The sequence below is a fragment of the Gymnoscopelus braueri genome (assembly GCF_963280865.1).
Source record: "Gymnoscopelus braueri genome assembly, chromosome: 12".
In the NCBI taxonomy this organism is placed as follows: domain Eukaryota; kingdom Metazoa; phylum Chordata; class Actinopteri; order Myctophiformes; family Myctophidae; genus Gymnoscopelus; species Gymnoscopelus braueri.
In genome coordinates, this window is record NC_137614.1 from 40,717,585 (window position 1) to 40,736,840 (window position 19,256).

The 19,256-nt window shown below is 44.3% G+C and overlaps 1 protein-coding gene across 6 annotated transcripts in view; it reads left to right on the forward strand.

The window, feature by feature from the left end:
* LOC308097270 (protein bicaudal D homolog 2) overlaps window positions 1-19,256 on the forward strand; it is a 33,083-nt gene that overhangs the window by 10,046 nt on the left and 3,781 nt on the right. For 4 of the 6 annotated variants that reach the window (XM_080444954.1, XM_080444955.1, XM_080444952.1 and 1 more), the window contains exons 3-10: window positions 309-521; window positions 904-1,056; window positions 4,964-5,473; window positions 10,396-11,073; window positions 11,331-11,534; window positions 13,050-13,229; window positions 15,652-15,803; window positions 18,093-18,465. In XM_080444954.1, the coding sequence (XP_080301080.1) occupies window positions 309-521; window positions 904-1,056; window positions 4,964-5,473; window positions 10,396-11,073; window positions 11,331-11,534; window positions 13,050-13,229; window positions 15,652-15,803; window positions 18,093-18,465 (2,463 nt within the window). Of the gene's footprint in view, window positions 1-308; window positions 522-903; window positions 1,057-4,963; window positions 5,474-10,395; window positions 11,074-11,330; window positions 11,535-13,049; window positions 13,230-15,651; window positions 15,804-17,798; window positions 17,847-18,092; window positions 18,466-19,256 lie in introns of all 6 variants that reach the window. The other 2 variants (XM_080444957.1, XM_080444956.1) reach the window with 2 other exon arrangements.

Here is a 19,256-nt window from a genome sequence, read left to right on the forward strand (position 1 = left end):
TCACGATTCAATTGAAAGTTGTTAAGTGTGTCTTGTGGATTTTATAAACATTCACCCAATGAAAAGTACAAGGGTTTGTGACTAAATAATAACAACATTGGATCCATTTGGAACACAGGTTCTTTTTTACATTTCCTGAAAAGGAACGGTTTTGGACATGGTTTCTGCACGACAGCGACAATACATTTCCTTATGCTTATGTCTAAATGACTTGTCTTTAAAATGAGCATGAACATCTTAAATGTCATTGCTTCTAAGCAGATAGCAGTTTTGAGTGATACTGATTCTTTTGTCCGGTGTGTCCGTAGGCGTTCTCAGACACGTTGAGCAGTCAGAAGCGTGCGGCCGCAGATGGAGAGTGCCGCGAGGAGAATCTGCTGCAGGAGACCGCCTCCAAGGAGGCTGCCATGGCAACACGCTTGGAGGAAGTGCAGGCGGACCTAAAACAGTCCCGCCTCTCTATGGGAAACGCCCATGCAGAGATCGAGAGACTCGGGTCGGTCTCCTCCCAGTTGAAGAAGGTACAGTGGACCGGCGCTGCTATAATCCTCAGCGTTCGGTCATTATTACTCAGAGAGTGTACAAACAGTTTGTACACTCTCTTGAGTCTCTGAGTTACATTTGTACACTCCGAGTTACTGAGGATTCTATTGTGTATCTACATACATACTTCATAAGGCCTGCCCCTTACATAATGGGAGCTGAATCAATGATTTAACATAATTGTAATTAGCACTCTTTTTTTTCCCTTTTTTTTTGTCCATGATCGTTAATCAACACAGTAGGGCCTGATAGCCAATAATTATGGTGGGTCGCAGAACATCGTTTGAGATGGTTTTAATATTTGGTGTACTAAGCTTGGGGACAAAGGCTATAGCAGCTTGAAATATTGATGTTCCACAGGAGTGCGAGTGTCTGGAGGCAGAGAAGGGCCATATGAGAGACGAGATGAAGGAGTTTAAGGTCCGAGAGCTCCGTCAGCTGCAGGACAACGGTGAGCTGGAGGAGGAGAACACCTCACTGCAGAAACAGGTGTCTGTCCTCAAGGAGAACCAGGTCAGTTAAACCCTCAGTCTCCAGCTTAAAAACACATCTGACAACACAGTAAAAATCCTCATTGTTAATGTAAAGGAGTGTTAAAATGGAACCAAATGGACCCGTAAGGGTCCATTTGGTTCACTACTATGAGTTGTGTACATTAACACTAAGGATTTACTGTGAATAGAGCCTAAATACTGCATTCTTGCTCTGACTTCCCAATGTTTATGTATTGGAATGCCCTCATCGCCCTATAAATACAATAGTTTTTGGAGGCATGTGAAGTAATAAGAGAAACTATGCATTAAACTTTTTTTGCATTAATTATTTTGTTGAGAAATAGACACCCGACATCAATTTGTTAATACTTTTCTGGGTGATTGCGTTGATCAATAAGAACTGGGCATAAAACCTAAATGATTTTAAACAGTTAAACAGTTTCCTATTGTACTGTTTTTAAAATGTAATCAAAAAGTCCCTCTGTACACAGTCCTGAGTGGCTTGATAAACAAGGTGACACCGTTCAAGCAGCTGGCACTGTTGAGCTGAGTTGTTTTCTTTCTCACTAACAGACAGGAGGAAGAAGAATGTGTGTGTGTGTGTGTGTGTGTGTGTGTGTGTGAGAAACTTGTGTTTTTGTATGTGTGTGTGAGGGGGGGGGAGGTGCTTGTGAATGCTGATGAGCTTCACTTACTGGCTGTCAGTGTGTTGTCCCTGAGTTTTATTCTGAACATTGGGTAATTGAAGGACCTGTTTTTGTTGAATTTATGAATTACTTTATTCAAATGACTTGGGCTGTGGCAGTGTGTTAAAAGGTACTGTAAGGGATGTGTTTTTGTTAAAAGTTTAAAAGTTAAAGTTCTATGTTGAGTAACAGAAGTCTTTTCCGTCTCTCCAGCTCTTTAGTAAACAGAAAATGTTCAATTCAGGATACCAATTTCATCCAATCAGGAGAGACAAAGATCATTTATCAGCTCCAATTTTATAGTGTTCCAGTTCCAATTTTGTCTGCTCATTTCTTTGTCTTCACTTGTTTATCCTGTATGTGTTCTCTCTCCTGATTGGATGAAATTGGTATCCTGACCTGAACATTTATTCAGAAAATCCATGTTTATTATCCAGTCGGACCATAGCAAAGACATCCATCAGCTTTAGCCTGCGAGTGTGAGTAAATCTATGTTTGTGTCAGCCTGAAAAATATGACCTTTCCTTGGAGGGTGAGAGCAAGCTTTGTTTGTACCCAATACCATGTGTCTGTGCAGTAACCCAACGACAGCGTAAACTGTTTACAACGGAACAACCACGAAAATAGGCAATCTATAAACTCACAATGCGTTACAATGCGACAGATGCTAGGTTTGATGTTTACCTGGTATCCTAGTCTCTACATTCTCTACTTATGTGACTATTTATTTGCTGACTAGGGTTCACATGTACTCTGATTTTGCACCTGTAAATTGCTCTGCATAAGAGTGTCTGCTAAATGCCTAAATTGTAATTGTATCCGTAGTTTCAAATTAAAAGCACTCCAGTGTATCATTGCCAACACTTATCCCCACTGGCACATGTATCTGGGTCAGACTTTATTAGGTCAGACTTTATCCATCCATGATGCTGTGTATATCCATAAATGTCTTTATTTCTAATGGTAACTAATGGGACAAAATCCCAACTATTAGTTTATAGATTGTCTTCACCGAACCAAGCAATCTAATAAATTGAAGAATACTTAAACTTTAATCTTTCCTACTGTATAACCGACTTGAACTTCAGCAAGACATTTCAGAAGATAATACTTATTTTAATTTTTATTATTTAACAAATAATCAGATAATTTTAAAGAAATGCTGCCTAACAGATAATTCTCTAATACAATATAGTCAGTGACATGGAAGTAATTTATAATTAAATGCATAGAACATGAAACATTAATCCTAAAGCTGTTTTCTTTGTTTCTTTGTTTGTTTTGACCTGGTGTTCATAGACATCAAGCTTTATGAAGATGAAACACCTTTTCTGTGTACAACAGACTGTGTTGTCTGTTGTACTGGCATCTGATTAATGTTGTATACGTTAGTATTTTTATTCAGTCAACTCGTGGAAAGTTGATATGGGGTGTCGAACCTTCCCTGTTAACTTGATAGCCTTTACCTGTCTCCTTGAGTACCTGAATCGTGTGACTAATCAACAGCAAGGTAGTTGATTTACATAAAAAGGATTTCTGCTAAGGAGAGAGACAGATAATCTACCCACAAACTATTGAAAATTAGCAACACTGGACCGGTGCCCTTGGGGAACCAGCCTACTTGGGTGCCACCTAAGTCGGAAATACATGCCCACCCATTTGTGCAATACTTCTTCACCTGATCTAGTCGTTGTACATGTTGTCTGACATGTTGGAGTTTCAGGCTTATCTCACATTTTCTCACACGCTGCCACTTACATTGGCGAAGCCGAAGCGGTAGAAATGTTCACGCAAAGCTCAGCCAGTCAGTGAGGCCGATGGGTCGGGTTAGCCAATCAGGGAACGGGAAGCCGGTGCCTACCCCTCCCCCCCCCCCCCAACCACACGGATACAGTGCGCCAGCCGTCCTTTTGGTTCTAAGAAACAGTTGATCCAATTGATTTAACACTCGGCACTGTTTGATGTTGACATGCCATGTTTGATGTTGTTCGGTTGGGTAGTGCCCGAGTTATTCCCGGGACAGTCAAACACACACACACACAGGTTTGGTGAATTAATGGATAGATAGATGGTCACACTTAACAGTTTTGTATAATCTGGCCCAAATCTCCAAATTCTGCACACTTCCATGTTATGTCATCCGTTTTGTTTCTATGACCCGATTCCGTTTTCCACATCGCGGAATGATGCCAATAGTATTATTGGCGTCTAAATCGCAGTGGGACGGAACACGTTTGTACAACAGTGTGATTGAAAGGTTTGAGGCCTTGGCACAGTTCTGGTGATTTAAAGTACGTTTGGAAGCAGTGTGAGTGCAGTCAGCATTGATAGACTGGATGTGCTGTAGCACTGTGGCTCCATAAAATTTACTATGTAGGCATTTATCAGATGCTTTTATCCGTAGCAACTTACAAGTGTGTGAAATTAGAGTAAATGACATGAACCCTAGGCAACAAACGACAATGTAAATGGTCACATACTGTAAGTAGAGTGCAAAGAGAACAATTTTGTGAGAACAATTTAGTTCTTCAAAGAAACTAGGATGCCAGGTAAACAAATATTATAATTTAGACCCAACTCCTTGGGGTATTTTTGTCTCTGTACATTTGTCAAATTGTCAATATGTGAAATGTCTATCTATCAATGTCTATCTATCAGGAGTAGTGGACATTATTAACCCATTCAAACCGGGAACGCAGCTGTGTAAGCACTTTATCCATATTTTATACTTTGGCTATTCAAAAATAGCAGCCTGTAGATCTGCTATTTTTGAAAAGTCTAGAAAATGTGTGCAAATCTTTGAATATATTTTTAGCTTTTGAATATTTTTAACATTTGTAACTCAAATCGTAATGCTTCTGGGGATTCTACGAATGTCTTCTAAATCCTAGCAGTTAAAAAAAAGTTGTGCTAAAAAAAAATCATGTCAAGGACCTCCCAAAATTATATGTATTTGGCCGCGGACCCCCATCTGAAAATATTTAGTTCCAGGGACCCCCCACCAGCAGTAAAGATTTGAGTTACAAATGTTGGATTTAAAAAAATATATATATTCAAAGATTTTCACAAATTTTCACGATTTTAAAAGAAATAGCAGATCTACAAGCTCATAGCGGTGCCGCGCTATGAGCTTGTATATCTGCTATTTTTGAATAGCTCAAAAAAATGACACAGATGTGTTCCTGGATTGAATGGAGTAAAGTATCCATCAATCCTGACAAGAGCTGGGTTTGTCTCCAGGTGGAGTTCGAGACCCTGAAGCTGGAGGTGAACCAGAAGGCGGAGGAGCAGGACGAGCTGCGGGCGCAGCTGGACGAGGCGGCGCGCCTCCGTCAGATCGCGGAGCGTCAGCTGGATGAGGCCTTGGAAGCCCTGAAGGAGGAGCGCGAGCAGAAGAACAGTCTGAGGCGGGAGCTCTCCGCCCTGTCCCTCAACCCCTTCGACTCCGTGGGGAACCTGGAGCTCCACCTGGACCAGCTGGACGACAGCCAGGAGGAGGGTCCGGGCGGAGAGGGAGGAGAGGGAGAGGACCAGGACAGCGGCTATAACAACGGCCCTGGCTCCGCTCCCAATTCTGGTCACGCTCCTCACTCGGGCGGCTCCAGGTCCAACGGCCTCATTCAGCAGCGCTTCTCCACGCCGCGGAACAGCGACGTGTTCCTGCGCGCGCCGACCTCCGGGCTGGTGTCGGACCTGCTCAGCGAGCTGCATTTCTCGGACAGCCAGAAGCTCAAACAACAGCTCATGCAGGTTGGTTGGTTGTTTGTCTGTCCTTCATATAAGTCCTACCAGGCTGGTTGGTTGTCCGTCCTTTGAGTCCTACCAGGCTGGTTGTCCATCCTTTTATATGAGTCCTACCAAGTTGGTTGTCCATCCTTCATAAGAGTCCTAACAAGCTAGATGTCCGTAGCTAGTTGTCCGTCCAGTAATTTTTACTCAAGAGGGTAAAAATGTATCCTTTGATCCAGTTTTAACTCATTCACTGCCCGAATTATTTCTGGCCGCGTTTGCCCACTGCCAGAAATTTTTAATTGAAAAAAAAAGTACTCAGGAGCCGAGATACAGAATTTTTTAGTTTTAAGTTAACAAGGAAGTGTATAGGAGTCTAGATCTTCGAAAAATCATATCTCTCTTTGGGTCAAATTTGGAGGAAAAAAAATAAGTTTTTTACGCCAGTGGCAGTATTGGTAAACGGGAATAATTACGTTTATTACGTCAGTGGCAGTGAATGAGTTAATGTTAATAAATGTTGTCTTAATAATGACAAAGAGACAACCCACCGCAATAACACTAGCTTTTATTGCAATTTTTCATCTGTGTTTTGGTCGCTTCACGCGACACCACGGCGTGGTGTCTATATCTTTTTCACGCGTACACACAGGTACGGTACGTGCACGCTAGAGCGCGTCCCCCATACTCGTTCAAAGCAAACGTTTAGTTTCAGCTCCTAAAGACTAATTCAAGGCATTCCTTGTTAAAAAGACTAAAACTAAGCCAAAAACTAGTAATTTCGTATACAAACATGTTTCCTACTTTAAGGTAAAATAAGATGCATGCGATGTGCTCGTGCCGTACGAGCGTGTGACGTCATTTAAATAGCGTTCCGCCTAAAAATAAATCACCAATACACCACTGCCATTTTTATTACTTGCATGGGTCCAGACCATAGACCACCATCTCTCTCTCTCCCTCCCCCCCCTTCACTGAGTGGACTGCTTCTCTGGCCTGGCATTGTGTTTTGAACCTGCTGTTTTCCCGGTTGACAAAGCAATTCTAGAGCATGGGGGTGGGAGGAAGGGGGGTGTCATCTAATGACTAGTCATTACATTCAGTGCCAGGAGCTGTTGTCAAGCTGTGTGTGTGCACGAGCTGAGGTGACTGGTGAGGAACGTAGTGGTGGGAATTATCCTTCCATTTCAACAATGTCAGACTGAAGCATTCAGTGTGATATCAGGCTATTATGTGTCTGTAAGTTCTGCCCAGTCTCCCAAATAATGGAAGAGGAACATAATAATTGTTTGTGGGTTAGATGTGAATGTCATTAGTAACACTTTTACAATGTCAGCAGAACCCACAGGCGGAACACCACATCCTCTGCGATGGCACTTTTACTGTGTATGCTCACACTAGATAAACTAGATACTAGATAAGCATGTTTTTAGCATATTGAGGAAGCAGAGTAAAGCCTTATTTTACAGTATACTCCGTCATACAACGGTGTCGCTTGCTGACAAAACAGATCTATAAGCTCACAACGTTACGCCTTGTTGGCTTGTAGATCAGTATTTGTCGTCAAGCAACACAGTCGTGTGATGGCGTATACATACATTAAGCGCATCGAGGTTGCCAGACAGGTTATTCCTGCTTGACTGCTCCCCACTAAAACACGGATGATGACTAATGTATTCAGCTACTTCCTGTTCTAGACCACATCCTGTTTCATGACACGGACGGAAGAGCGTGTCTTTGTTCAAACTAGCACAGTGACGCGCCGACGCGGCATCTGTAGTGTCATTCCCACCTGTTAATTATGCTCTGGGAATAAAGCATACTTTAGACAATTAAGAATGTCGTTGACCTTTTACCACTGCTCCTTTCCTGAATGAAATGTATAATTCATAATGTACTCAGAGAGAAGGGGGGTTGGGTATGTGAGCGTCTGCCCAGCAGATGTTGGGAGTGTAGGAGCTGAGATGAGTGGTTTGGGTTCACAGTCTACCTCGTGTCTCCCTTTACATAAATAATGCAAGCAGATTAAAGGCAGTGGAGGGTGCATTTTGAAATATATGTTTTAAGGCCTTTGAAATATCTTTAAATAGTCCTGCCATGGACTTGGCCTGAAGATTATGAAGTTGATGAACTACTTAAACCCTATGTAATTTATTTGTTATACGTCAAATAGCGAAAATAGCAGATATGCAATCTCACAACACGTTGCTTTGCAATGCTTTGTAATGTGCGCTTGTACATTGGCTATTTTTTATATATGTTACAATGCATGATGACATGCCCAAAAAGCACGGCATGTTGAAGGTTTTATGAAATGAAACAATTGCAAATTACTCCTTTTTTGTTTGTAGCCATCAAGACATTCAGAGTAGTAGTAGCTGACCGGATAGTGTGGCCACCACATGTTTACAGCGCCCCCGGTTTGATTCCCAACCATAGACCTGTAGCATTTCATTATCCCACTCTGCGTTCTCCTTCCTACACTCTTCTATCTACAAAGCAAACAAAACGTGCCTAAATATAATCTTTAAAACTGTGGTTCTCAAACATCTTCATGTCAAGGACCCCCAAATTGATATGCATTTGGCCACGGACCCCCGTTTGAAAAGATTGTGTGCCAGGGACCCCTATAAGAGGTTTTGATTTAAATTAAGATTAACTCTTACCCTGCCAGAGTTTTTTCAGAACAGTCTGTAGCCTCTGCCAGGGTTTTGACCGATTTTGGTACCTTTTCGCATAGCCACAAAATATTTTTCTCAAGTATGATTGATCCCCAGAAAATTTCTAATCACAGATGAGATTCAGGTGTGGTTTCACAAATGTCAACGAGGTCAATTTGACCTTGTTGTCATGTGTTGTTTGATGTTTGAAAATAGCTCAAAACCAGTGGTTTCAAACCAAAAAACATTGGCTGCGGGTACATGGACCATCATGTATTCATTCAGAATGAATTCATTCCGAATGAACTCATTCCGAATAGAGGAATCTCATCCACTCACCTGTTTACATGGGACCTGAATAAAAGTATTCCTCGTTTACATGACCAAAGCATTCATTCGGAATATAACTTTTGACATGCGCAAAGTGGTTCCCTCCTACGCCCGGGCATGGACCAGGGGCCACTACCCGGAGCAGAGCTTCCCCTGGTGGGCATGGGAGGAGGCAATAGCCCCCTTGTGCCTCCGCGGCGGAGGTCTGTCGGTCGTAGACAGGCCGGTAAGCAACGCACAGACTCCTGGCCAGGCAGCGTTGTATGCGGTACAAGCCTGTGTTCCTTTGTTATCGCCGTTTTAATGCAAAATTAGCAGATCTACAAGTTCAGACCAGTTTCTTTTTTTGTATTGGTACCAGACACGTAGGCTAGCCTATACTATTTGTCACATTTCTCATGTAGGTACGATGACGTCATCGCGCATTCGCACATGGTCATTATAATAATAAGTAATAATACATAAACACCGGACCGCTCATGGTCATTATAATAATAAATGGAGAGAGAGAGTCTATGAAACAAGGCACGCTCATTTATGGCAAAAGTACAAAAGTATTGGCATCAAAATATACTTAATTAAAGTATAAGCTACTCATTATACCGAGTGTCACGTTTTCAGCGAAAAAAAAAAAATCCAGCGACCATGGAGCGGCCGTGGATGGCCCGCTCAAAAGGTGCGTGGGGCGTGGTGTTTTGGGACGACCGTTCCGGCTGCCCATGTAATGAATTGATTCTGACTGAATTGATTGACTAATAATGTTGTTTTCATTTATTTTTGTTCACGTATGCTATTAAAACAATGCAGCTATTGCAGTATTGGGCCTTAACATGTGATTAAAAATGTATACATATTTGGCCCCTCATATATAAAATAAATGTAAAATCTGATTTAAAATTGAAACTTGCAGCTGATCAATGCGTTTCTGCGTTTACGTGTGGACAGGGATTTAAAAAAAAATCTTTGTCATGTGGCCAGGGATTCTTTTTAAAAACTGAGGCCTAAAATACCCGTTTAGAAAAAGATCCATATAAGTGTAGCCTAGGCCAGCAATCCTCGGAGCGTCCGTTCTCCTGGACAAGTCTGGGCTTAACCATTACAGGCTTATTAAATGACGCTATAGAATAGAATCATTCATTTTATCCCTCAGGAGCGACCGTGGCCGAATTAGAGATTTGATAGGTCATTTTTGGACAATTCTGACAGCACTACTAAGCACGGACATGCGCAAAGTAATGCATGTATTCCAAACAGAGAGGAGTGTTTGGAATAAAGTGTTTACATGGTCAATTCCGATTGGTATATCCCGATTCAAACGGTCTATACCACCCCTCCTAACCCGAATGAAAATTCATTCAGGTCAGACTGGAATGGAATATTCTATTCCAATTGAGGTGTTTACATGAGCATTTCTATTCTGAATGAATTCATCCATTCATTCATTCCGAATAGAAGTGTATTCATTCCGAATGAAACTGTCCATGTACCCGCAGCCAATGTGAATTGTTTGTCCGTTTCAATTTTAACATTGAAGTGGATGGAGCAGCAAATCTTTGGAAATTGTTATCTCCTTATTCGTTTGGAATATCGAAAAGGTGTCAATACTAAATAATTAGAGAATCTTTTTAGAATTTTTTTTTTTTTTATTTTTATTTTTTCAGGACGTTTTTAAACGTCTTTGGCAGGCAACAGCTAATTTCTCAAAGACGTTTATAAACGTCTTTGGCAGTTATAGAGTTAAGATTTGGTTTGCTAAAATCTTTCAAAATTGTTATATTAAAAAAAAGCTCACAACACATTGCAACACTTTGTGAGCTTTTTGTGATAAAGTGGTCAAACTGATTTTGATTCAATTAACGCATTTTGCTAGGGAGGCCCCCGGACCCCATTTTGAGAACCACTGCTTAAAACCCCCCAAAACATTTCCAATTCATATTTGCGTCTTTCTCGTAGGCGGAGCGGGAGAAGTCCAGCCTGACCTCCACCGTGGAGGAGCTTCAGCTGCAGCTGGTCAAGTCCAAGCAGCTCCTCGGCCAGCAGGAGGACAAGGTGGGCTCGCTGACCCAGCAGCTGGAGGCGGCGCAGGGCCGCCAGAAGGCGGCGGAGCGGGAGAACAACGGCAGAGGCGACGACGACGACAACGGCAACACCGACTTCGACTACGAGCTGGACGCCAAGAGCACGGAGGTGCTGGAGGCCCGCATGCGCGCCGCCAGCGACGAGCTGCTCCAGCTGCGCGAGGAGCTGTCGCAGGCCGGAGCGCGCTACAACAACCTGGAGCAGCGCTGCAGGCAGGAGAAGGAGCGCTGGCGGTCCGAGGCCCAGGAGCTGGCCGACAAGATCCGCCAGTGCATCAAGTCCAGCAAGCAGGACCAGGACCGCATCGGCGAGCTGGAGAAGGAGATCGGGGCCACGCGCCAGGTGGCCACCGACTCGGAGGGCCACCTGAGCGTGGCCCAGGAGGAGCTGCTGGCCTTCTCCGAGGAGCTGTCCAACCTCTACCACCACATCTGCGTGTGCAACAACCTGACGCCCAAACGGGTGACCTTGGACTATTACAGGGACGGGGCGCGAGGGGGTGCGGCGGGCAGCGGGAGGAGGTCGCACCACCTCAACCCGCAGGTAGTTGATGTGTGTGATCGTGATTTTCTTTCTTTCATTCATTTCATGCATCAATTCAATTTTATACTTTATAATGTTTCCAAAATAATTGAAATAGCCGATCTACAAGCTCACAACGCGTAGCATTGCAACGCATTGTGAGCTTGTAGATCTGCTATTTCCAGCATGTTTCAACATGGAAAAGATTGTGCAAAACAATTTTGCTCATCTCAAATAATTGTGATTAGGTGATCATGTAGTAATTGTGCCGGTCCTCCTACCCACAGGCGCGGGGGAAGCAGCAGCGCACCAGTGAGTTGTTGATCTCCAAAGCGGCAGCGTTGCAGTTCATGGGGGAGGTGGAGAGCACCGGACACAACGGCAGCGGTGACCCCCCCAGCTGTCCAGGGTCCCCCACCCTGGACTTCAGGGACCCTTCCAACGTCCGCAACCTGGTAGCGGTCATCCGCTGTCAGATCAAACATCTCCAGGTAGGACGACAGTCCTGACTTTATCACATCTAGAGTTCAGCACATCTAGAGTTCAGTACATCTAGAGTTCAGCACATCTAGAGTTCATCACATCTAGAGTTCATCACATCTAGAGTTCAGCACATTTTGAGTTCAGCACATTTTGAGTTTATCAGAGCACTGCTGCTGTTCTAAAGTGGGATTATCAGGTTCCCTTGAACAAAATAATTTACTTTTACTACTCCAACATTCTTGCTTGATCACTGTAAAACGTACATTGGGGTGCAAAAGTTAAATAACGTTGGACACAGTGTAATGAAAAAATTCAAAACTGTAAATTTGTCATGATTCTCCTTCACTCATCCGCTTCCCTGGGTCTCTCATTTCCCCCTATATTTGATCTAATTCAGTGTGCACATCCTGTCATTGTAGAGTGGGAGGGAAGGATGTGAGACGGAGAAAGAGAGAGAGAGGGAGAGAGAGAGCGGAGGAGGTGCATGAAGTGACATCCTAATGCAGGATGGCAGCTGCAGAGAATCCCTCCTCCCTTATAATCAGTCAGCATCATGGCACCCTTTTGCTCTCCTCATTTTCCATCTGGTGCTCAAAATTTGCATGCTGTTGACAAAATAAATACTTTTCCATGCACAATTTTTGTCTTAATCCAACCAGAATACATTTTAACCCTCAATCAAATCGAATTGAGAGCTAAATTTTTTTTATATTGAATCTGACAATTAGCATATGGTTACACAGCCAGTACTAGTTTGTGTTTGTGGGAGAGTTAGTAGACATAATGCTGAGCCTAGACAGTTTGATGTGGTTGAGTCTCTCTATGAACGGGTCACGCCCCCACGGCCTTGACCTTCTTCTAACCCGCGTGTAGGTCTGACTAGCTTAGATAATTAGAGGTCGAAGTTGAGCTGCACCAGTCAGTTCTGACTGAGCATCACATAGATCATCTGTTCCAATGCAAAAAAGCGTGTTCTTGTCATTTTGTTATCTTTAATTGACTGGAGGTCCCTAGGGCTCTATACTAGGTCCTCTATTTCCCTCTACATCAAATCTCTTCGCGTTGTGAGCTTTTAGCTTTTTTTTTGCCAAATGTTCGCCGAAGAATAGGGGCGCTATGGTTCAAGTGGTTAATAATAATAATATTAATAATAATAATATTTGTGCAGAATGATGCTGTGATTTGGCAGAGATATAAATTTAATTTCTTTCAGCAATGTCAGCAGAGCTCTAGCGCACTGTGAAAATGTTGATCCCCTTGCAGAGAATGTTCCACTGCATAACACACTTCATTTCTGAGCCTTTAAGCAGATTGGTTGGCATTTTCTTATTTATTGGCCAACCAATAATTGGACACAGGAGGAGTAGAACACTTTAAGATTATGTCAAGATTTCTCAAAGATGATTATTCTCACACTGACTTAATGCCCAAGAGCGTTGCCAGTGAAACAGAATGTTCTTTTGTGGACTCTGATGTCTGAACCTCCTTTAAGGCCCGTGTCAACTTACTGTCTGCTCCCTAAGGTGGCGGTGGACCTTTGTCGGCAGAGGGGCGCGCTGCCGTGCTCGGCGTTGTGCAGCGGCATCGAGGCAGATCGGGATCCTGAGACCCTCCTGGAGGAAGTCCTGAAACTGAAGTCCCTCCTCAGCACCAAGAGAGAACAGATCGCTACTCTCAGGACCGTCCTCAAGGCTAACAAACAGGTAGGATACTTAAACGGAAACATATCTACAATGTAGGCGTTTAGCAGACGCTCTTATCCAGAGAGACTTACAAAGTGTAAGCGTAAATGTCATGAACATAAACCAGGTAAACATCAAACCTAGCATTTTTTTAAACAACATGCTATCTAAAATCTACAAATGTAAACAAAACAAAATTTTGCACAAGTAACAAACATGATCTGCGTAGGATCTATCCCAAAAGAAAATCTCAAGAAAGCATACAAGAAGAGAGGAATGCTAGGGGGTGAGGTTGAGTCTGAAGAGGTGACTTTTCAGACTGTAAATTGGGTAGTGAGTCTGCATTTCTGACTGAGGGGGGAAGGTCATTCCACAGCTTGGGAGCCAGAAGGGAGAAGAGTCTAGTACGTGCAGAGCGTTGTCCAGGGTGTTTTCGGGAAGTCTCGAACAGCCATCTTGTGTTAGCTGATCTAAGTGAGTGGTAATGGGTGTGAGGTTGGATCATGTCCTGAAGGTAAAGGCAAAATTATTCTTGGAGCATCTGCAAGACCTTGTAATATGTATGACATACATTTCGTCACCAGCTCATGTCCGGCGAGGACATCAGCATATTGATTAGTTGGATTAACTGTTGCACCCCTTGTCACCAGTGTTTTGAACTGGGAGCGGGCAAAAAATGGAAGCCAGTGAAGGGAATGCAAAAGCGGGGGGAGACATGTGAAAACACAAACACACCACATGCTGTCAGTCATGCTGTTTGCCTACGCTGGGCAACAGATGTACAGGCTAACGACACTGAAAGGCATCAGCCTGTCAGCCATGTCATGTCTGCTGTCGAAGCCAGGCCACATTTGGTGTTTTTGGCTGCTATTTCAAGGACGTAGAATGGACTTTTTTTTCTTCTTTTTCTCTACCCTTTATTCATCCTAGTATAGCGGTTAGAGCACATGCCTTTCATGCGCATGGGGGTTCGAACCCTGCTTCGGGTCGATGTCAGCAAGGGCATGCGGTCGCAACGGGCTCCTAACGCCAAATCAAATGGGTTCAGATCTGAGCCAAGTCTCCCGAGGAGCCGCGTCTGTAGCCTGTCCTGGACAGGAATCTCCAGACGTAAAAACTGATTATTCATTCATCCAGGGTAGATTCGTGAATGCTCTTTTTCAGCAACGCCCTGCTTCAAAATCACACACGCATTCAAAACTGGGAGCTTCCCAGTACAACCACAGTCCTATTACTGTTGGCCACTGTGCTGCTCCACTGGAGCAGTTGGTGGTTCAGTGCCTTGCTCAAGGGTAATTCAACAGCTTTGGGGGAGGGGTGAGTGTTCCCCACTCAGATTTTGGTCCGGGGGATCAACCCGGGAATCTTTCGGCCACAAGCATGCTCCTCTAACCTTTAGGCCACCGCTGCCCCTATGTTGTTTTTACCATGATGCTGCTGTCAGTCAGTCATTCTGACCAGTCAATGACCCCCCCACACTGTAATCCTTTAGGAGGATCAAAGGTCAATGTATGGGGTTTTCTTTGTGTGACTGAGGAACTGGGAGACTGGGAGAGACACTGGGATTGCCCTTTGATCTGATTCTGACCAGTAAAACAAGTAGGGCTGCAACTATCGATTATTTTGTTAGCAATTATTCTATTGATTGCATTTTTTGATTAATCGAATGATCAAAATTTTGTTTTTAAATATTGCATCGATTAGTTTGATTAAACCTATTTTAGCCCTCGATTGTACAACAGTGTCATGCAAGAATAGCAGAAATTAGCCTCACAACTGTCCGTGTTCGTGATGTTTTAAATTGACTGTCTGGATAATGTAACACAGGGAAATCTTTGATTTAATGGATACAAATATGATTAGTGTTGACATGCAGTGTGGTTGGTCTATGTATTGTCATAGGCAGTCCCCATAGTGTCCTGACTTTATTGATGTATGTATAGGTTATATATTCAAGTCTTCCTGTGTCTGTCTCTCTGATTGTCTGCTGCATATCCAATGGTCTAAGACTATAATTAAGTTAACCGCTTTCAACCTGGCATCCTGTTTTGGGTTTATGTCATTATGTCAAAAATGTTTAAGAAAATGACAGAAAATAGCCGATTTACAAGCTTGTAGATCGGCTATTTTCACTATTCGTAGGACGATGGAGTATATAGGGCTTAACTTTCAGAATGCATGAGATAGGCAGTTATTAGACATAAAAAGTATGAATTGTTCAACTAACTAGAGACAACTATTGATTAGTTTTAGAAAAGATAGCAAAATATGAAGGCCATATGAGTTCTTTTTGATATTAAATAGATTTCAATTCCCATGTACATTTAGTTTGACTGACACAGACCTGTTACGTAATCTGTCTGGCTGTGTTCTGTTCTGGGCTCTTGAACTCAGCCTGGGCTGTCTGTACTAGACTCAATATATCCTTTTTTAATTGTTTCAGACGGCAGAGTTGGCTCTGGCCAACCTGAAAACCAAGTACGAGACGGAGAAGTGCATGGTGTCGGAGACCATGCTGAAACTGAGGAACGAGCTCAAAGCGCTGAAGGAGGACGCCGCCACCTTCTCCTCGCTGCGCGTCATGTTCGCCAGCCGGTAAGCCTTGTGTCAGTGCTCGGTTACACGGGTGTGTGTACTGATCACTCTTAGATCACCAAGCGAATGAATCAAAATTCAGAATTGTGTTAGGAAAACACTGAAGACCACAGGTCATTGGTTATAAAAGCCTTATTTATACTTCATTGTGCACCGATGTCACCGATGTCACCCGAAAATATTTTCGGTTATTTTCTCTGAATGTTCGCCTATTTTGATATGCCCAGAATAGGGACGCTGGGGTTCATGTGGTTAATTAATGGGAAGAGATCTTCACTGGTTCACTGGGGGAACCTCTAAAATTGCACTGTACACACAGAGAGTGGCCATTTTGCTCTTACGTCACTCTCTGGGTGGGGTGTGATGTAAGAGCAAAATGGCCGCTATGTGGATGAAAATGCATCCCCTTGTAGTAAAACCATCGCACAAGGGTGTGTCTTGCAAAAACAAAACAGATATACATTATACAAGCTAACGCGATGCGACGCTTTGTTAGCTTGTAGATCTGTTCTTCTTCGTAACTAAGGTGACATCGTACTATGGTGTATAAATAAGGTTTAAACCCTGTAATCCTAATTTAAGAGCGTTTTCACTCATGCCGTCCAGTGACCTGGACTCATGTTTGTTTGACCCTCAAACAGGTTTATCGACCCTGTCTGGTGTCTGTCAGGTACCGCTGGTATTCCTCACGCTCGGTATCGGTGCTTATTGTCAAAGGTGGACAGGTTTTCACTGCTGATAGCTAGTGTCACCTAATGAGCTTAACTGGCCTTCTTAGGCCTCTGGTAGTCCGGGACACTGCGCGGGCTCACGTGAAGATTAGGAAGCACATGCCTTGCCCTGTGGTAACAACAGGCGAACTTGGGAACCTCAGAGGAGAAGATTAATGACAGAGGCAGTGAGAGCGAACCGGAGACCTGGCTTTGGCTCTCATTGTGTGTGTGCGTGTGTGCGTGTGCGTGTGTGTGTGTGTGTGTGTGTGCGTGTGTGTGTGTGTGTGTCCAGGTTTAGGCTTAGTGTTCACAACATACTGTACTTGGCTTCATTAAGTTCCTCTCACGTGGGCTCTAGAATGTCTTGAGAGAAAGTGAAATTAGTTTTGTGTGTGTGAGAATGTGTGTCCATATTTTGGAATGTTTGAAATTGATGAATAATTTGGTATTTCATCCTTATTGCAATTTATTCTTGTTGTCCTATGTTGTTGTGTTTAGTTGGTTGGTTGTTCATTGCCATGCAAGACTTTTTTATGGAGCTGCATTAGACGTCTGGTCTGTCTCCAGACTCTTATGAGCGGTCATTTGATTATCCATAAGAAGGATTGCAGTACAGACAGACAGAGGTCAAGCTCCTGTGTCTGGTGCAAGCTTTGTGATGCCATCCTGTGGACATTTAGAGGCACTGCGTGTGTTTATATATATATATATGGAGAAATCTTTAGTTAAAGGAGGAGTTCACCCAAAAAATGACTTATTTTCTATCAATTGCACACCCCATGAAGCCTTGAATTCATGGATTTATTTTTGTTTTTGTGGCATTCCTAAGCCAATAATTTGATTATAATAAATTTGTCCCCATTGATTCCGGTAGGAGACACAAATGCATTTGTGTCTCCTACCGGAATCAATGGGGCTAAATTTATTATAATCAAATAATAAAGGAAGGAATGCGACAAAAACAAAAAAATATCCATGAATTCAAGGCTCCATGGGGTGAGTAATCCATAGAAAAAAAGGTATTTTGGGGGTGAACTACTCCTTTAACCACTTAACTATATGCCTCAACGACCAGGGTTGCCCATGGGGCTATACTTTGCCCCCTCCCTTTTCCCCCACTACACCAAATCTCTTTGCCGAAAATAGCTGATCTGTACAAGGCCATTGTGAGCTTGTAGATCGTTTTTTTTTGCCACTGTATTTTTATTTTATTTTTTTAATGACATTGTAAATGGAAATTGTTACATTGATTAGTTTGATTAACTTTTGCACCCCTAAACAGGACTATTACAAAACGCCTCTTTTTGCAACGGGAAGGAAACGGCACTAAGTAAGCTATAGACAATAATCAATTTGGGTGCAGTGTAATGGTGAAAATTAACAGTTTTGATGAGCATGTAAACTGGGTTTTTAGAGCAACCAGATCCAGAACCAAACAACGCTTGAAAGTGTTATTAATCCGATTTCTCACAGTAACCTGTTTAAGTGGTTTTATGCTTCTAACGTGTGCTTTGTCTGTGTGTGTTACGTGCATGTTGTGTGATGACGCATGGTGTGTGTTTCGTGCATGTCCCAGGTGTGACCAATACGTCACCCAGCTGGACGAGATGCAGAGACAGCTGGCGGCCGCCGAGGACGAGAAGAAGACCCTGAACTCTCTGCTGCGCATGGCCATCCAGCAGAAGCTGGCCCTCACCCAGCGGCTGGAGGACCTGGAGGCCCCCGTCTCGCCCCACCACAGCCACAGCAACAGCCCCCGCCGTTCCCGGGCCAAGGAGCTCGGCACCAAGTCCGGACGGGCCCCCCGGAGCCCCCGCAGCAGCCCGGGCCCGCGCCCCCCGCCGCTACGGGGCAGCCCGCGCGCCAGCCCGGTCCTCGGCATGAGCGGCGTCCCCACCATGGCCACCCACCACCTCCGAGCCCTGACGCGAAGCCTCCACACGAGCCCCGTAAGAACCCCCCTCTCACTTGGCCCCGAGTCCCCTGCCCGGACGGGCGCCCGGTCTCGCCGTGGCGAGGGCCTCTCCCGGGACACCACCTTTGTTAGGAGCCGTAGCGTCGGCGACGTCTTTAATGCGGCGTCGGATCCCGGAGAGCTCGGCAGCGACAGGGGGTCGGCCGAGTCTCTGGACAGCGGTTTTCTGGTCAAGACGTACATCAGAGATACGAGAAAGGGCGCCCCACCCCGGAGGGGGTCCACTCCTGCACGTCAGGACACGTTTATCTCAACCCACGTTGTTCACTCTTCTGGCTCCGCCTGCCAGTCTTCTTTGCATTCTTCATCGATGGAGAAACTAACCTCTTCCACTAAACCTAAACCTTTGTCTGTCTGTCCTACTAACACGTTTGAAGCACAGGGCGCGGCTAAACGCGACCTAAAATCCCCGCCAAAGGCAAGCGTAGACGTTTCCGTGCGACGAAAACAGCCCGTAGCATTAGCCAACAGGCCTAATTCTGTACAAGCGGCATCTACGAGCCGCAACGCGTATGACGGAGACCCTGCGTGTCCTCAGCTCAACCCTCGATCCGCAGGGTCCCTGGGAGCCTCCCCTCACTCTGCCCCTGGGTCAGCTGGTAAGGGTAGCGTATATGGGGTCAGTCGAGAGGCCAGACGTGGGACCACCGAGGCAGCCCACAGTAATGCCAATCAGAGCGGAGGAGGCAGAGCTCAGTCTAGACCAGCCCGGGCCCAGAACTCACGATCGAAATCATCTCGCAGGCGATGAAATGCTGGCCTCGG